The sequence below is a fragment of the Garra rufa genome, chromosome 21, assembly GCF_049309525.1.
Source record: "Garra rufa chromosome 21, GarRuf1.0, whole genome shotgun sequence".
Lineage (NCBI taxonomy): Eukaryota > Metazoa > Chordata > Actinopteri > Cypriniformes > Cyprinidae > Garra > Garra rufa.
In genome coordinates this window covers 11,016,585-11,032,703 of record NC_133381.1, presented here as the reverse complement: position 1 = coordinate 11,032,703, position 16,119 = coordinate 11,016,585, and the positions used below count along the sequence as shown (strand labels likewise).

The window sequence follows — 16,119 nt, the reverse complement described above, 5'->3', positions numbered from 1 at the left end:
TGTCCATATAATGGACTTCTATGGTGCCCGCGAGTTTGAACTTCCAAAATGCAGCTTCAAAGGGCTCCAAATGATCTCATCTAAGAAAAATGGGTCTTATCTAGCGAACCGACCAGTTTTTTTTTTTTTTTGACAATGTATATACTTTTTAACCTCAAATGCTCGTCTTGTCTATCTCTGCGTCAACTCTGTGTATTGAGGTTCAAGACGGGGTATGTCGAAAAACTCCCATCTAATTTTTTTTCATTTTCACCATAGAAGTCCACTATATGGAGAGAAATCCTGAAATGTTTTCCTCAAAAAACATAATTTCTTTATGACTGAAAAAAGGAAGAGAGGAACATCTTGGATGACAAGGGGTCGAAAGGATGTTCTGGAAGTGAACTTCACCTTTAAATAAAGATCATGTTCCATGATGATATTTAGTACATTTCCTACCATAAATATATAAAAAACGTCATTTTTGATTAGTAAAGGCAATTTTCTCAGTATTTAGATTTTTTTGCACCCTCAGATTCCAGATTTTCAAATAGTTACGTATCTTGGCCAAATATTGTCCTATCCTAACAAACCGTACATCAATGGAAAAGTTTTTTTTATTCAGCTAACAGATGGTTAAATAAACACTTATGACTGGTTTTGTGTTCCAGGGTCACATATGTATAATAAGATACAGTGGTGGCCAAAATTATTATAACACCAGTATTTTCTAAAACGTTTTAAGTCAGTTATTTCCAAGATGCTTCAAGAAACATGACTATTGATTAGTGCTTTACAGCATGTACTGTAGCTGTGCAGGTAGGTCTCTTGAAGCATCTTTCAGACATTGCCACAGTTCTCCTGGATTTAGTTTGTCTCAGTTTTTGTGTTCCTTCATGTCATTTCAGACAGACTGGATGATGAAGAGATCAGATCTCTGTGTGGAGCGCTGGCTGTTGTCAGACTCATTGTGCAAACAAAAATTTCACTGGATTATTACAATAAATGGCAAAATGAATGTTTGGAAATTTAAATAGATATTTCCTACTGACACACTACAGCAAAAGATAGAAATAACTGACTTGAACCATTTTTAGCTGGTCAGTTGAAAATACAAATAATTCTAATAATGTTCTAATAGTGTTGTAATCATTTTGGCCACAACTGTAGATGTTTCTCAAGATGTTTTTACAAGCTGATGTAAGATATTGAATCAATCCAAATTTTCTGAAGTTAATGATTAAAACATGAAAAAAAAAACAATTGCACATAAAACATTCATTCCCTTTTGGATTATATATTTTTTATCCATTCAAAAAGATATATTGGCCACAAATTAAGAATTGGAGGACCTAGCATCTACAAGATACAGACATGCTCATGTGAGAGTTTGAGCCAGTCAAAACATTCAGTTACTTCTAGCCATTTATGTAATGCAGGAGTTGAAAATTAATTACAATGTCTCGATTTTGTTGGGCATTTAGCTAATTGTAGCCTTCTGTATTTTCAGCACAGTTACTCATAATTTATGACAAATTACATGAAATTTTTGGTGGTGTAGTTCAGTAAGACAGAAAGCCATCACTTGTGGTATAAAACATATAAGACCTTATCGGAAAAGTTAATTAATAAGGGAATTTGGGAGTTTTTATCTGTGAAATTTGGCAATTGGTTGGCTGTTATTGTAGGGGATTTTTTTTTTTTTTTTTCGTCCGTCATGTATCTACATGCTCTAGTGAAAAATACCCTGCAATTGTACATATTTGCTAACAGCTAGCACCAGAGCAAACTGTCTTTTGGTGTTAAAATAGTTCTGTCAGGATTTATTAAAGATGTGCAATGAAGAATTAGCACTGAAAAGGTGGGGACACCTTGCGCCTGACCTTATTGAATATGCATTTGTAGGAGTTTTTCTTTCAGAAGCAAAATTTATGGCAGGAGAGTATTGAAATAAATCATGCAATGTGATTTACTAACGTTTGCGCTCGTCAGATTACTGGTATTCGCAGCATTATTTAACACTTTATTTAAAAGCAGGTGGTAATTTGTGCTGCTCTTGGTAGATTGAATTTCTTTAATGTGCATGTTGTCCGTGCTTTTATGAAATTGCCCTGTAGCACTAATTTGCCCTGTTTAGTAAATATGCCCCATGGTATACTTAAAGTCTGCTGAATTGGTACAAATTTTGTGCTTATTGCAGTTTAAAGTGCTTAACCAGTCATAAGGGTCAATTTTTTTGAAATTGAGATTTATACATCATCTGAAAGCTGTTAGTTGTATGTTTTGTTAGGATATTAGGCCGAGATACAACTATTTGAGAATTTGGAATCTAAGGGTGCAAAAAATAAAAACACAAAGAAAATTATAGTTGTCCAAATGAAGTTCTTAGCAAAGCATATTACTAACCAAAAATTAAGTTTTGATATATTTATGGTAGGACATTTACAAAATATCTTTATGGAATATGATCTTTACTTAATACCCTAATGATTTTTGGCATATGAGAAAAATCAATCATTTTGACCCATACAATGTATTTTTGGTTATTGCTTTTGTAGTCCAGGGTCACATATATAGATTTGTACAAATTTTTTATGTTGTAGCAGCTTTGCGTAGTAGGAGCATGTCAGATTTTGTTTTAAATGTTGTTTTTCTCTGATATAGCAAGTCACCAAAGGGGCACGGCACAAGATCATCATCAGTATTCAGAAGCTGAAAGACAGACAGAACATGCTACGCTGTTTGGAGAAGGTCAGAGCCTCTCTTTTCCCATCTCAGTTTATTCCATAGTCAGTGTTTTTGTGTACAGATCACTTCCTGAATAAAAATTTCATCCAAGATGTTCATGTCTTTCTTTCTTCAGTTGAAAAGAAATGAAGGTTTTTAAGGAAAACATTCCAGGACTTTTCTCCATATAGTGGACTTCAATTGGGATTAGCGTGTTTGAAGGTCCAAATTGCAGTTTCAATGCAGCTTCAAAGAGCTCTACACGATCTCAGACAACGAATAAGGGTCTTACCTAGTGAAACTGTCATTTAAAAATTAAAATTGATATACTTTAACAATTTTTATTGGATCTTTAACCCGTTGGCTCCCATTGAAGTCCACTATATGGAGAGAAATCCTGAAACGTTTTCCTCAAAAACCTTAATTTCTTTTCGAATTAAGAAAGAAAGACATGAACATCTTGGATGACATGGGAGTGAGTAAATATCAGGACATTTTTAATGTCTAAGTGAACTAATTCTTTACGTTATATGTTTATACTTTTTTACAGTTTCATATTTGGGTTTGAACCTTCAGCATTTTTCCAGCTTTGATCTTTAACTGCAGTGCCTCACTAACTCTGAAGCCCGAACCTTTGCCATTATCGCTTTCACATGCAATTTTAATGTGGGTTAATTATTAAATGTCATCTATTTAATTCAAGGACACAATATTTGAAACAACAAGAGACAAGAAGGAGCCAGATGTCTAATTTCAGAGCAACCTTTTCATCAAGCTTTCCATCTCGATGCATTTGTAGCATCAGAAATAAGACACCTCCTCCTGATAGCTGGATCCATTTAAAGTTTTAATGTCCCGCATGTGTCGGCCCTGTTAAGAGTCGCACTGTGCGACGGGGAAACAAACATGCTCGTATTTTTGGTAGACCTTTATTTTGTCCTCGCATGTCATTTTCCGCCTCATTACATGTCTGAAATATCCCGACACCCGACAGTTGCCCGTATTGAATTTATGGAAGCGTCCAAAATAATGCCGCACCGCAACCTTGAATATAACAACTACGCTCGCATCCATTCATTTGTCATCTCTCTCTCTTCCAGGACATTTTGGAGGGAGGGAATCTACGTGCTCCTTTGCAGGAGCTCCACCAGATCATCCTGTCACCCATTAAAGCCTGCAGCACAGAGGAGTCTTCACAGCGCCACCTGCTGAGCGCAGAAGGGAAGAGCAGCATCGCCAGTTCCCACCTGGGCGGAGGAGAGACGGAGGGCAGCTCCACGGTCATAACTGAGGGAGACATCCCCGCTCAGTTCACTCGCGTCATGGGCAAAGGTTCATACGTAGTTCTTCCCGTAATCTAACAATTATTTAAGGCTTTGTGGAATGTTTAGGTCACCGCTTTCCATTTCCAAATAGCTTTATCTTACAGACTGAAAAATGGGTCATAAGATGTCAGACAGAGATTATGTAATTTACTTCCCTCAGCTCTTTGCTGAGTTTTCCATAACTATATGAGATTAAAAGTCAGACTGAACTAATATAGTTTTGGCCATTTTCTGTTTTTGTGACAGTTTGCACACAGCTCCTTGTCTCCGGGTCGGATGAGGAGAACATTAGTTCCTACCTACAGCTTATTGATAAGTGCCTAATCCATGAGGTGAGTGTTCATTTCTTAATACATAAAAGGTTTTGGTCTTATTGTGAAAAATAAATCTAATTTTTATTATTTCCAATGGATATAATCAAGTCCTCACTTGTTGAATATCCCGTTCCACTCAGAAAAATTGTATATAATGGAAATAAAATGGTTAGTAGACCACATTATTGTTATTGTTATCCAAAACTAAAACTATTACAAATAATTTTTAAGTAATTAAATGAGCGAAAATTAGAGATGTTTGCCTTGGTAGCCAACTAAAATAAATTAAACAATAAAATTACTTAAAGTAAATCAGAGAAAGAAAAAAAGCTAAATGCATGTGAAAATTACTAAACTGAATCTAAAAATAAATAATGGTAATATAAAAATGAAATCTAATTTAAAATGTTAATAAATATAATATAATATATATAATAATATATATACACGCACACTGGCATTAAAAAATCTGGGATGAGTAAGATTTCTTGATTTCTTGATCAAAAATGCAGGGGGAAAAAGTAGTATTATGAAATCTTATTGCAATTTAAAATAAGAGTGTTCTGTTTTAATGTACTTTAAAATATAATTTATTTCTGTGATGTAAAGCTAAATTCATTCAGCCATTACTCCAGTCTTCAGTGTCACATGATCCTTCAGAAATCATTCTAATATGCTGATTTATTATCAATGTTGGAAACAGTTGTGTTGCTTAATATTTTTTTGGAACCTGTAATATTTTTTCAAGATTATTTGATTAATAAAAAGTTAAAAAGAACAGCATTAATTAAAATAGAAATCTTTTCTAACAATCTTTACTTTCACTTTTTATCAATTTAACACATCCTTGCTGAGTAAAAGTATTAATTTCTTTCAAACAAATTACTGTCCCTAAACTTTGAACAGCAGTATATATTGTTACAAAGACTTCTATTTTTAATAAATGATATTCTTTTTAACTTTATATTCATCAAAGAATCCTGAAAAAAGTATCACAGGTTTCAAAAAAATATTAAGCAGCACAACTGTTTCCAAAATTTAATAATAAATCAGCATATTAGAGTGATTTCTGAAGATTCATGTGACAGTGAAGACTGGAGTAATGATGCTGAAAATTCATCTTTGCATCACAGAAATGAATTCTTTTAAAAAATATATTAAAATAGAAAACCGCTATTTTAAATTGCAATAATATTGCACAATATTACTATTTTTTTCTGTATTTTTAATCAAATAAATGCAGCCTTGATGAGCAGAAAAATCTGACAAAGTTTTGAAGGGGAGTGTAAATATGTATATTTACCGTCTTCTTATCAGAAAGACTCCAGATTTTAAAGATTGTCTCTGATTTAAAAAAATAATCTGATTTAAAAATATTGACAAATTCACAAAGCATTAATTTTGATTTCATGGTGTTTAAGCGTTTATTAGGTGCATTTGTTCAAATCGAAGTGCAACAATTGCTTTAGTTTTTCATGTCAGACTGTGAAGGTCAGAAGATAGCAAGCATGCAGTTCTCTTTTCTGTTTTGTATTCTCTTTTTTATTAAAACTAATAAACATGTTACACACTAAATTTAAGAACAAGCAGGCATAGTCCCATTAGACATGGTTCTGGAGTGATCAGTTATGAGGTGTGAAGTATGCTGAGCAGTGTTTTGCTGGACTGGAAATTTCTCTTTCCAACCCCTTACAGGCCTTCACAGAGACGCAGAAGAAGAGGTTGTTGTCATGGAAACAGCAGGTGCAGGTGCAGTTCCGGTCAATTTCACGCAAAACTCTCCTGGACCTCACAGGACAGAGAAGAAGGTAAAGTGGATTTTGCAGGTCATGGTTAGAACCAAGGTTCAGTTTAGATTCTGTCTATGATCCCTTGATAGAGCTATGATGCAGTAAATATAATTCCAAAGTTAACATAATATTTTTTAACACATTGTTCTGACGTATTTAAAGCCTTTGGGCAAGTATTATTGAAGTTTTAACCCTCTATTTTATCTAAAAATACACATTCACCTTTCAAAATGTCCATTGTTATCCGTTATATTTTATTTGGTGAAAATTTGACATCAACCAAAACATGTTGAAAATGATCCAAATTTCATTGTAAGTTTTTCACAATGACAGTTGATTAACAGAGCAGTGTTTCCCGACAAAACCAGGTTTGTTACAGAATGACGTAATACGGTGGACTGAGGACAGGCATTAGGCAAGAGCAGTTCTTTGAGGTTTACTCTGTCAGATACGTTGATTGATTTAGGGCAGAATTTTTGCCATCTGTGTTTTTATTTATTGGGCTAATACTTTAATGATGATCTGATACCACAGACCACACAGATGTGTTTAGGACCATGAGTCATGGTTTGCCGTCACTCCCTATACTGGATTGCATCACGGGCTGAAAATAGAGCATATGATACTCAACAAGAATCTCCTGTTTCACAGACTTCTACATCAGTGCTTCTTAAACTTTGTAACTTTGTTAAAACATGAGTTTTTTAATAGAAACTAGGCCTGTCAACTGAAGTAACTAAAGAGGCATTTCCTTCGAGAAAGCTCACAATATTGGTGAGAAAAAAAAAAGTAGTACAAAAAACTACGCTAAAAACAACAAAATATAATTTTAAAAATCGTATAAATCACTCGTTTTTCTAAAGAAACACTGGCCAACAGCAATACCAGTGGATAAAGTTACAGCATCTCTCTCGCCTCCCCTGAGTCCATTGAGTTTTAAAAGACCCCCTAAAGTGTGCAGTGAGTTTGCTGGGGGGTACAGTTGAGGTCAAACTTTCGGAATCTGCAAAATGTTAATTATTTTACCAATATAAGAGGGAGCATGCAAAATGCATGTTATTTTTTATTTAGTACTGACCTGAATAAGATATTTCACATAAAAGATATTTACATATAGTCCACAAGAGAAAATAATAGTTGAATTTATAAAAAAATAACCCTGTGCAAAAGTTTACATCCCCTTGATTCTTAATACTGTGTTGTTACCTGAATAATCCACAGTTGTGTTTTTTTGTTTTAGTGATAGTTGTTCACAAGTCCCTTCTTTGTCCTGAACAGTTAAAGTGCCCGCTGCTCTTCAGAAAAATCTTTCAGGTCCCACAAATTCTTTGGTTTTTCAGCACTTTTGTGTATTTGAACCCTTTCCAACACTGACTGTATGGTTTTTGATCCATTTTTTCATGCTGAGAATAATTAAGGGACTCATATGCAACTATTACAGAAGATTCAGAAGCTCACTCTAGAGTCAGGGGCTAAAAACTTTTTGAATTTGAAGGTCAGGGTAAATTTAACTTATTTTGTCTTCTGGGAAACATGTAACTATCTTCTGGAGCCTCTGAAGGGCAGTACAAAATTAAGAAAGAAATATGATATTTAGGCAAAATTTTGAAAAATGTGCACATCTCCATTCTATTCAAAAGTTTTCAACCCCCGGCTCTTAATGCATTGTTTTCCTTCTGGAGCATCAGTGAGCATTTGGGTTCAAATACACAAAAATGCTGAAAAACTAAAGAATTTGTGGGACCTAAAAGATTTTTCTGAAGAACAGCAGGCAGTTTAACTGTTCAGGACAAACAAGGGACTCATGAAAACTATCACTAAACAAAAAACACATCATTCAGGTAACAACACAGTATAAAGAATCAAGGGGAGGTAAACTTTTGAAAAGGGTAATTTTTATAAATTCAACTATTATTTTCTGTTGTGGACTATATGTAAACACTTTGTTGTGTTAAAATGACGTGAAAACGATCTGTGGGATGTTTTAGTGAGTAATCAGCTTGGTGAAAGTTTTTTTTTAACTGTTAGAAAGAATAGCTGAACATAAGTTCACAAATAAAATATATAGTTTAAATTGTAATTAACTTGAGTTATTATTTTGGAGTAAATGTAAAATGCTTAAAAATACTTACTTGAGATTCCTACATGGCTTTAATAAGCAGAATATTAATTACATTGTTGTAAAAATATAAAACAGATTTTTTTTTTCTCATAGTATACTGTAAGTATTGTTTGTTTAACCAAGAAATGTGATTGGGACATTTAAAAAGAAAAAAAAAACTTTGAGGGACTTTCCCTCCTCATTTTAGAACACCACCCAACACCACTAAGACTGAAATAATAATACATTTGTTTATTAATTTTACAACTTTTGAAGTTGCTTTCTCTTTCTGTAATATCATCTGATTAGTATTTTACAACATTGTCGGTTTGTCTCTTTTCAGCAGTCGTTACGGTCAGTCCAACTCCCTCCCAACCACGGGCTGCGTAGGCAGCGGCGTTCCCACCCGAAGGAACCTGCGCCAGTATCAGATGCGGAGTTTGCCTGGTGTAAGACCGATCCTTTTGGGTACCACCGGCCTGTTTGGACCAACCCCCCGAAGTGGCAGCAGCACCCCTACCGGCCTAAAGCAGGGAAGACAGGTTTGTCATTTCACAAACTTACCCTAGTGCCCTCAACACCGAACCCGAAGCGTAAATGACTCCATTACCACTTCAAACTGTAGGGAGCTCTAGTTTTTGAAGTGGATGGAGCTGGAGGCAATTTACAGCATTCCAGAAATCCTACATCACTGCTGAATGGAACAACTGAGGATCGGGTTTTGGAAACGTAGTGATAACCTGGCATTCTTGCATGTCTGCTCAAACATTTTTCTAGGCACGCTTACAATGGGAGGAAGTTCCAACTGCCTCCCTGGTTCAGAGTCTGTGGATGGTGGGGTTAGGTGCGCGAAACAGCCGATGAGTCATATGTGGGGAGAAGTGCGACTGGAGGGAGGAGAGAGAGAGAGAGAGAGAGAGAGAGGGGAGGGAAGAAAAGAAGAGGAGAGAAAGAAAGAGAGAGTGAGAGAGAGGGAGCTAGTCAGAGGCAGTGAGAACAGTGCACAGGCATTTCCTGTTTTTCCCTGCTCCTCTGTACGGGAGGGCCAGGAAAGGGGGAGAGGGAGTCAAATGAAGGGAGTGAAAGAGTGAATGAAAGTCAGTTACGCAGGTTAGAACTTATTCACATCAGATCACTACAAGAATGGATGAAATTTACTAAAGGATCAGTTACTTGTCCAGGTGATACATCACCCTAAAATCCATAAGGCCCTATGACATTCATTTTATTTTATTTTTTCAAATTCTGTGTTTTCAGTTTTAATTTGTCTGGATTCTGTTTTTTTTAATGTTAATTTTTTTCTAGACTCTGTTTTAATGGTTAAATTAATTGTTATTAATAAAAAAGCATGTCTAATTAATTGAAATCATGAAACTTACAATATTAAACAGTTTATTTAAAATTTAACCAAATTACATTTTTAAGGCCTTATTTTTTTTTTTTTTACCAAATTCTGTTTTCCATTAATTTTCTGAATGATTAAAATTTCATTTTAATAATTTCATTTAATATTAATAATCAAAAGCATCTCTAATTTATGATTTTTTTTTTTAAAAAAGAGGAAAAATCTCTCTCTCTCTCTCTCTCTCTCTCTCTCTATATATATATATATATATATATATATATATATATATATATATTTATTTATTTATTTTTCAGAAATAATGTGTTGTATATTTACATTATTCTGGTAAATAATTTTTCTGCTAAATATTTCTTTAACAGTAATTTTTTAAATATTATTTATTACATTTTTATGACTGAATTTCACGATTCCATTGTTGCTTTCTGCATCACGAAAAAAATCATTTGAAAATATTTCCCCCATCCCCAATTTCTCTTCAACAAAATTCATAATGCATTAAATATATATGTATATGTACATTACATGAATTTTAAAAGTTAAAAATGATTAAATTACAGTAATGAGAATCATAATTGTTAATAAAAAAATATATATAAAATGTTGAAGTGGAATAAAGTAATATTAGGTAAATATGCTTAACTTTCATACAAAACAATGTCACAATGCCAAAAAAGAAACTAAAAACAAAACTATAGTAAAATACAATAAAAATAAATTATAAAATATAATTTTGTTTATGGTGAAGTGTGACATTGACATGTTTTTGTTAGATTCATAAACATATTTTTTATCCAAAAAAAGTCAATGTTTTACAATGAATAAATTCATTTTAACTAGTCATATAGTCATTTTATGTTTAGACCAACAAAAGGTCTAAATAAAATAAAAAAGGTGATAATCAGGCTGTTGTGTTTTTGTGTTAGGGTTTGTGGTTTGCCAATCCAGGGGGCAGTAACAGCATGCCCAGCCGCACTCACAGCTCAGTTCAGAGGACTCGATCACTACCCGTCCACACCAATCCACACACCATGGCCATGTTCCAGCAAACGGGTAAGACACATGAACTCAAACACACTGATCATGTGTAAAAGAGGCAATAGTTTAAAAAAGCTGCCCTCCAGTTAGGAAGCTTGGAGGTAGAAATGCTGCATTAAAAGTCTCTGTAAATGCACTTTTTTTTTAAAGGATTAGTTCACTTCTGAATTAAGATTTTCTGATCATTTACTCACCCCCATGTCTTCCAAGATGTTCATGTCTTTCTTTCTTCAGTCGAAAATAAATTAGGTTTTCAAGGAAAGCATTCCAGGATTTTTCTCCATATAGTGGACTTCAATGGGGATCAACGGGTTGAAGGTCTAAATTGCAGTTTCAGTGCAGCTTTAAAGGGCTCTACACAATCCCAGCGCAAGAATAAGGTTCTTATCTAGTGAAACGATCGGTCATTTTCTAAATAATGTGCATCTACGACTTACAGAGACAAAGAACTTTTCTAATGTCATTACATAACATGTAAAGACGTGCATGCGCTTGCAAGATGAGCTTTTGTGTATGTAAATGTTTATTTTTTGTTAAAAATTGTGATTGTTTCGCTGGACAAGACCTTTATTCCTTGGCTGTAACCATGTAGAGCCCTTTGAAGCGGCATTGAAACTGGAATTTAGACCTTCCACTACACACACAAAAAAGAGTATTTTTGTCTTGTTTCTAGTCAAAATATCTAAAAGATGCATTCTCTAGATAAGCAAAATGACATAAGATATTTAGTCTTGTTTCCAGTGTAAAAATACTTAATTAAGTGGACACTCTTAGAAATAACGGTGCTTTAAAAGGTTCTTCACAGATATGCCATAGAAGAACCATTTTTGGTTCCACAAAGAATGATTCAGTCAAAGGTTCTTTAAAGAACCATTTCTTTCTTACCTTTTTATAATCTGAAGAACCTTCTATTGCCGCAAAGAACATTTTGTGAAACAGAAAGGTTCTTCAGATGTTAAAGGTTCTTTATGGAACCATTTAGACAAAAAAGGTTCTTCTATGGCATTGTGAAGCACCTTTATTTTTAAGAGTGCAGTGAATAAGATCTTCCAGTGGGGTAAGTAAAATACTCTTGTTTTCAGAATATTTTACTTACCCCACTGGCAGATATTTTCACTTGCTTCCAGGAGGAAAAAACTACATTAAGTGCATTTTCCTTAAAACAAGATTAAATATCTTATGTCATTTATCTTCTCTCGTAAATGCATCTTAATTGAAGATATTTTGACTAGAAACAAGATAAAAATACTAAATAAGATGAGCCTTTTTTCAAGTGTATATGGAGAAAAATCTTGAAATGAAAACCTTAATTTCTTTTTAAATAAAAAAAGAAAGAATTGCACATCTTGGATGACATAAGGGTGAGTAAATGATCAGGAGATTTTAATTCAGGAGTGAACTAATCCTTAAAGTGAGCGGACAGCACTTCCTGATTTTTGTGGATTATAAAGATTTATCATTTCAATCAGCATGCTAATACCCTGATCATAAATGTAATTCTTGGGTATAATAAAACACAATGGAAGTGTAGAATGGCTTTTGTCAAGCTAATAAAACAAAATATTTGTTAGTGGTCAGAAACAATGTCTGTTTTTCTTACTGAAACAGTGTCACACATTCAAAGCTAAACTTTTCCGGCTTCTCCGTGCTGCGTGCTCCACTGACACACATTCAGAGCAGACAGATGTTCCTCTCTCTCTGTGGCTCCACTCTGACTGCAGCTGAAACTCACTTCCTTTAGTTTGCTATGTTCTCATGGATCTACAGAAATACTCAACCCCTTTCAGGGAAGAAAGAGAGGCTGTGCACCAGAGTGTGTACAGTGTTTTTGTCTGCTAGGCTGCATGCCACAATGACTTTCTTTGTGCTTTCTGCCACTTTCTCTCTCCGACTCGTTCCCCCTTGTGTTCTCATTGCCGCCCATCCAAACGTGTTCCTATTAACGCCTTGATTAATTCAACGGCAACAAAGAGGGAACGCTGTGAGAGGGAGAGACTTGATGGGCCTTACAGGATTTGCTGCTTAAAAATAGCAGGTTGTCTGTTCTGTCCAGCCAGTGGTTGCCTAACTCAGCTCTTTCTTCCCACAAGGGATTTTCAAAGGACCGTTTGCTGTTGACTCAGCTAAAGACGAACACAGTAAGGGCCAGCCCAGCCTGAGCAGTCAGAGTCTGCCCCACTAAGGCTGAAGCTACTCTTCAGAACAGAGCTAAGACTGTAGGCCAGTGTACTACTGAGGGAACTATGAACACAATCGGTTCACAAACAGTTCAATCCAATTTGCAAGCATAATGGCTGTGAATTTTGAAAACTGAAGTCGCATTTTGGAACTATTGATCTGTTGTAGTATGATGTAAATGGGACACTCTGAGAGGTTTGAAATGCATCTTTGTTTGCCTTTTTCGAGTGGGTTGATGGTCAAAAGACCATCTTTTTGAAATTAGAACCTCTTTGATCTGAGATTCATCTGACTTATAAAGTCTGGGCTTTTAACTGTTAAGGGTAATGGTTTAAACCTAGCAAGAGCGATTTGTATCTGTTTTGTTTCTGAGAAAAACACTCAACCACTGGTTGCTCCAACGGGATGCTTCATTATGAGGAACAGTCACCAAAAAAAATGAAAATGTACTCACTCTCAGGCCATCCAAGATGTAAATGTGTTTGTTTCTTCTTTGGAACAGATCTGGAGAAATTTAGCATTACCTCACCAATGGATCCTTTGCAGTGAATGGGTGCCGTCAAAAAAAGGACATAATTGTGGATTTGTTTTTTACACACACCGATGGACTGGAGTGCTGTGGATTACTTGTGGATTATAGTGATGTTTTTATCAGCAGTTTGGACTCTTATACTGACGGCACCCATTCACTGCAAAGGATCCATTGGTGAGCTAGTGATGTAATGCTAAATTCTGATGAAGAAAGGAGTAAAGTTTCAGCAAATTTTAATTTTGGGGTGAACTGTTCTTTTAATAAGTATCTAATAAAAAAGATATATCATAGATCCCTGTTCAAATCTGCCCTGCATTATGTGCTGTTCCCATTTTTGACTCTGGACCACGAAAACCAGTCTTAAGCAGCACAGGTATATTTGTAGCAATAGCCAAAAATGCATTGTATGGGTCAAAATGATCGATTTTTCTTTTATGCCAAAAAATCATTAGGATATTAAGTAAAGATTATGTTCCATGAAGATATTTTGTAAATTTCCTACTGTAAATATATCAAAACTTAATTTTTGATTATTAATGTGCATTGCTAAGAACTTCATTTAGACAACTTAAAAGGCAATTTTCAACATGTTGATTTTTTGCACCCTCAGATTTTCAAATAGTTGTATCTTAGCCAAATATTATCCTACATCAATGGAAAGCTTATTTATTCAGCTTTCAGATGATGTATAAATCTCAGTTTGACAAAACTGACCCTTATGACTGGTTTTGTGGTCCAGGGTCACATTTACTGATTTGCTGTCTATTGTTATCTACTGTTTCTGTTTTAAACATGAGGTAAAAACCACAAATAAGCACAATCACCATGTTGGTTATATCAAGACGTTAGTCAATGTCATGCAGCCCTCACTTGACTCATGTGTTGTGTATTGTCATAACTTGTTAAAGTTGACTCAGTTTGTTTGTCATTTTTGCAGATTTACAGTTGCCTGTGACTGAGCCTGACATCAATAACCGTTTGGAGTCTCTGTGTCTCAGCATGACTGAACACGCTCTGGGAGGTACGTGTCCACTTCTCGCAGTTTATAAATAATGCACTTAAAGGAACAGTTCACCCCGAAATGAAAATAAGAAAAATTAGAAAATGAATATATTTATTCAGGAAGGATGCATTAAATTGATCACAGTAAAGACATTTATGTCAATTTCTATTTTAAGTGTATTGAACTTTCTATTCATCATAGGATTCTGAAAACAGAAACTACTAGTAGTCACTGTTATTTGAAGATATTTGAGGATATTGATGTCTGGATACTTAAAACGTTTTTAGTATTGCATAATATTTGTTTACCAATCTGTGCAACAAAATTGTCTGATTTTATCCCCAATCCATGAGAACGGAATTTGAGGAAATGGTTTGGATCTGTGCTGACCATGGCAGAATCATTAAACCCCACAGGACAATTTCTGTTAGCAGCATCCCGTCTGACACTCTTTCAAAAGGTCAAGCCTTTTGAAGTCTTGTTTTCCTTTGAAAATGTTCAAGGGAAGACATTTTTTTTCTCCACAACATTTTAATTTGAATTTTTGAGGTGTTTTTTTGGTGGGAGCTTTAGACGACGCATCAGACACAACAATCTTAAAAAAAGAGTTGCATGATATAAACTCAATTCTGATATTTTTCTCAGAATTGAATGATATAAGCTCTGAGACAAAAAGTCAAAAATGCGAGTTTATATCACGCAATTCTGAGGGAAAAAAAAGTCATTTTTGTGATTATGATATAGAAATATATTTTCTCAGAAATGAGTGATATGTACTGCAATTCTGACTTTTTTCTCAAAATTGCGTGATATAAACTCCCAATTTTGACTTCTTTTCTCAGAGCTGCATGATACAAACTCGGAATTCTGACTTTTTTCTCAGAGCTACATGATACAAACTCGGAATTCTGACTTTTTTCTCAAAATTGCGTGATATAAACTCCCAATTTTGACTTCTTTTCTCAGAGCTGCATGATACAAACTCGGAATTCTGACTTTTTTCTCAAAATTGCGTGATATAAACTCCCAATTTTGACTTCTTTTCTCAGAGCTGCATGATACAAACTCGGAATTCTGACTTTTTTCTCAGAGCTGCATGATACAAACTCGGAATTCTGACTTTTTTCTCAAAATTGCGTGATATAAACTCCCAATTTTGACTTCTTTTCTCAGAGCTGCATGATACAAACTCGGAATTCTGACTTTTTTCTCAGAGCTACATGATACAAACTCGGAATTCTGACTTTTTTCTCAAAATTGCGTGATATAAACTCCCAATTTTGACTTCTTTTCTCAGAGCTGCATGATACAAACTCGGAATTCTGACTTTTTTCTCAGAGCTGCATGATACAAACTCGGAATTCTGACTTTTTTCTCAAAATTGCGTGATATAAACTCCCAATTTTGACTTCTTTTCTCAGAGCTGCATGATACAAACTCGGAATTCTGACTTTTTTCTCAGAGCTGCATGATACAAACTCGGAATTCTGACTTTTTTCTCAAAATTGCGTGATATAAACTCCCAATTTTGACTTCTTTTCTCAGAGCTGCATGATACAAACTCGGAATTCTGACTTTTTTCTCAGAGCTGCATGATACAAACTCGGAATTCTGACTTTTTTCTCAAAATTGCGTGATATAAACTCCCAATTTTGACTTCTTTTCTCAGAGCTGCATGATACAAACTCGGAATTCTGACTTTTTTCTCAAAATTGCGTGATATAAACTCCCAATTTTGACTTCTTTTCTCAGAGCTGCATGATACAAAC

At 34.7% G+C, this 16,119-nt stretch overlaps 1 protein-coding gene across 2 annotated transcripts in view; it reads left to right on the top strand.

Annotated features, from left to right (window-relative positions):
• samd4a (sterile alpha motif domain containing 4A) overlaps nt 1–16,119 on the top strand; it is a 63,259-nt gene that overhangs the window by 41,949 nt on the left and 5,191 nt on the right. For both annotated transcript variants that reach the window (XM_073827212.1, XM_073827211.1), the window contains 7 exons: nt 2,644–2,730; nt 3,807–4,038; nt 4,278–4,363; nt 6,041–6,153; nt 8,580–8,778; nt 10,526–10,652; nt 14,285–14,368. In XM_073827212.1, the coding sequence (XP_073683313.1) occupies nt 2,644–2,730; nt 3,807–4,038; nt 4,278–4,363; nt 6,041–6,153; nt 8,580–8,778; nt 10,526–10,652; nt 14,285–14,368 (928 nt within the window). The remainder of the gene's footprint in view (nt 1–2,643; nt 2,731–3,806; nt 4,039–4,277; nt 4,364–6,040; nt 6,154–8,579; nt 8,779–10,525; nt 10,653–14,284; nt 14,369–16,119) is intronic.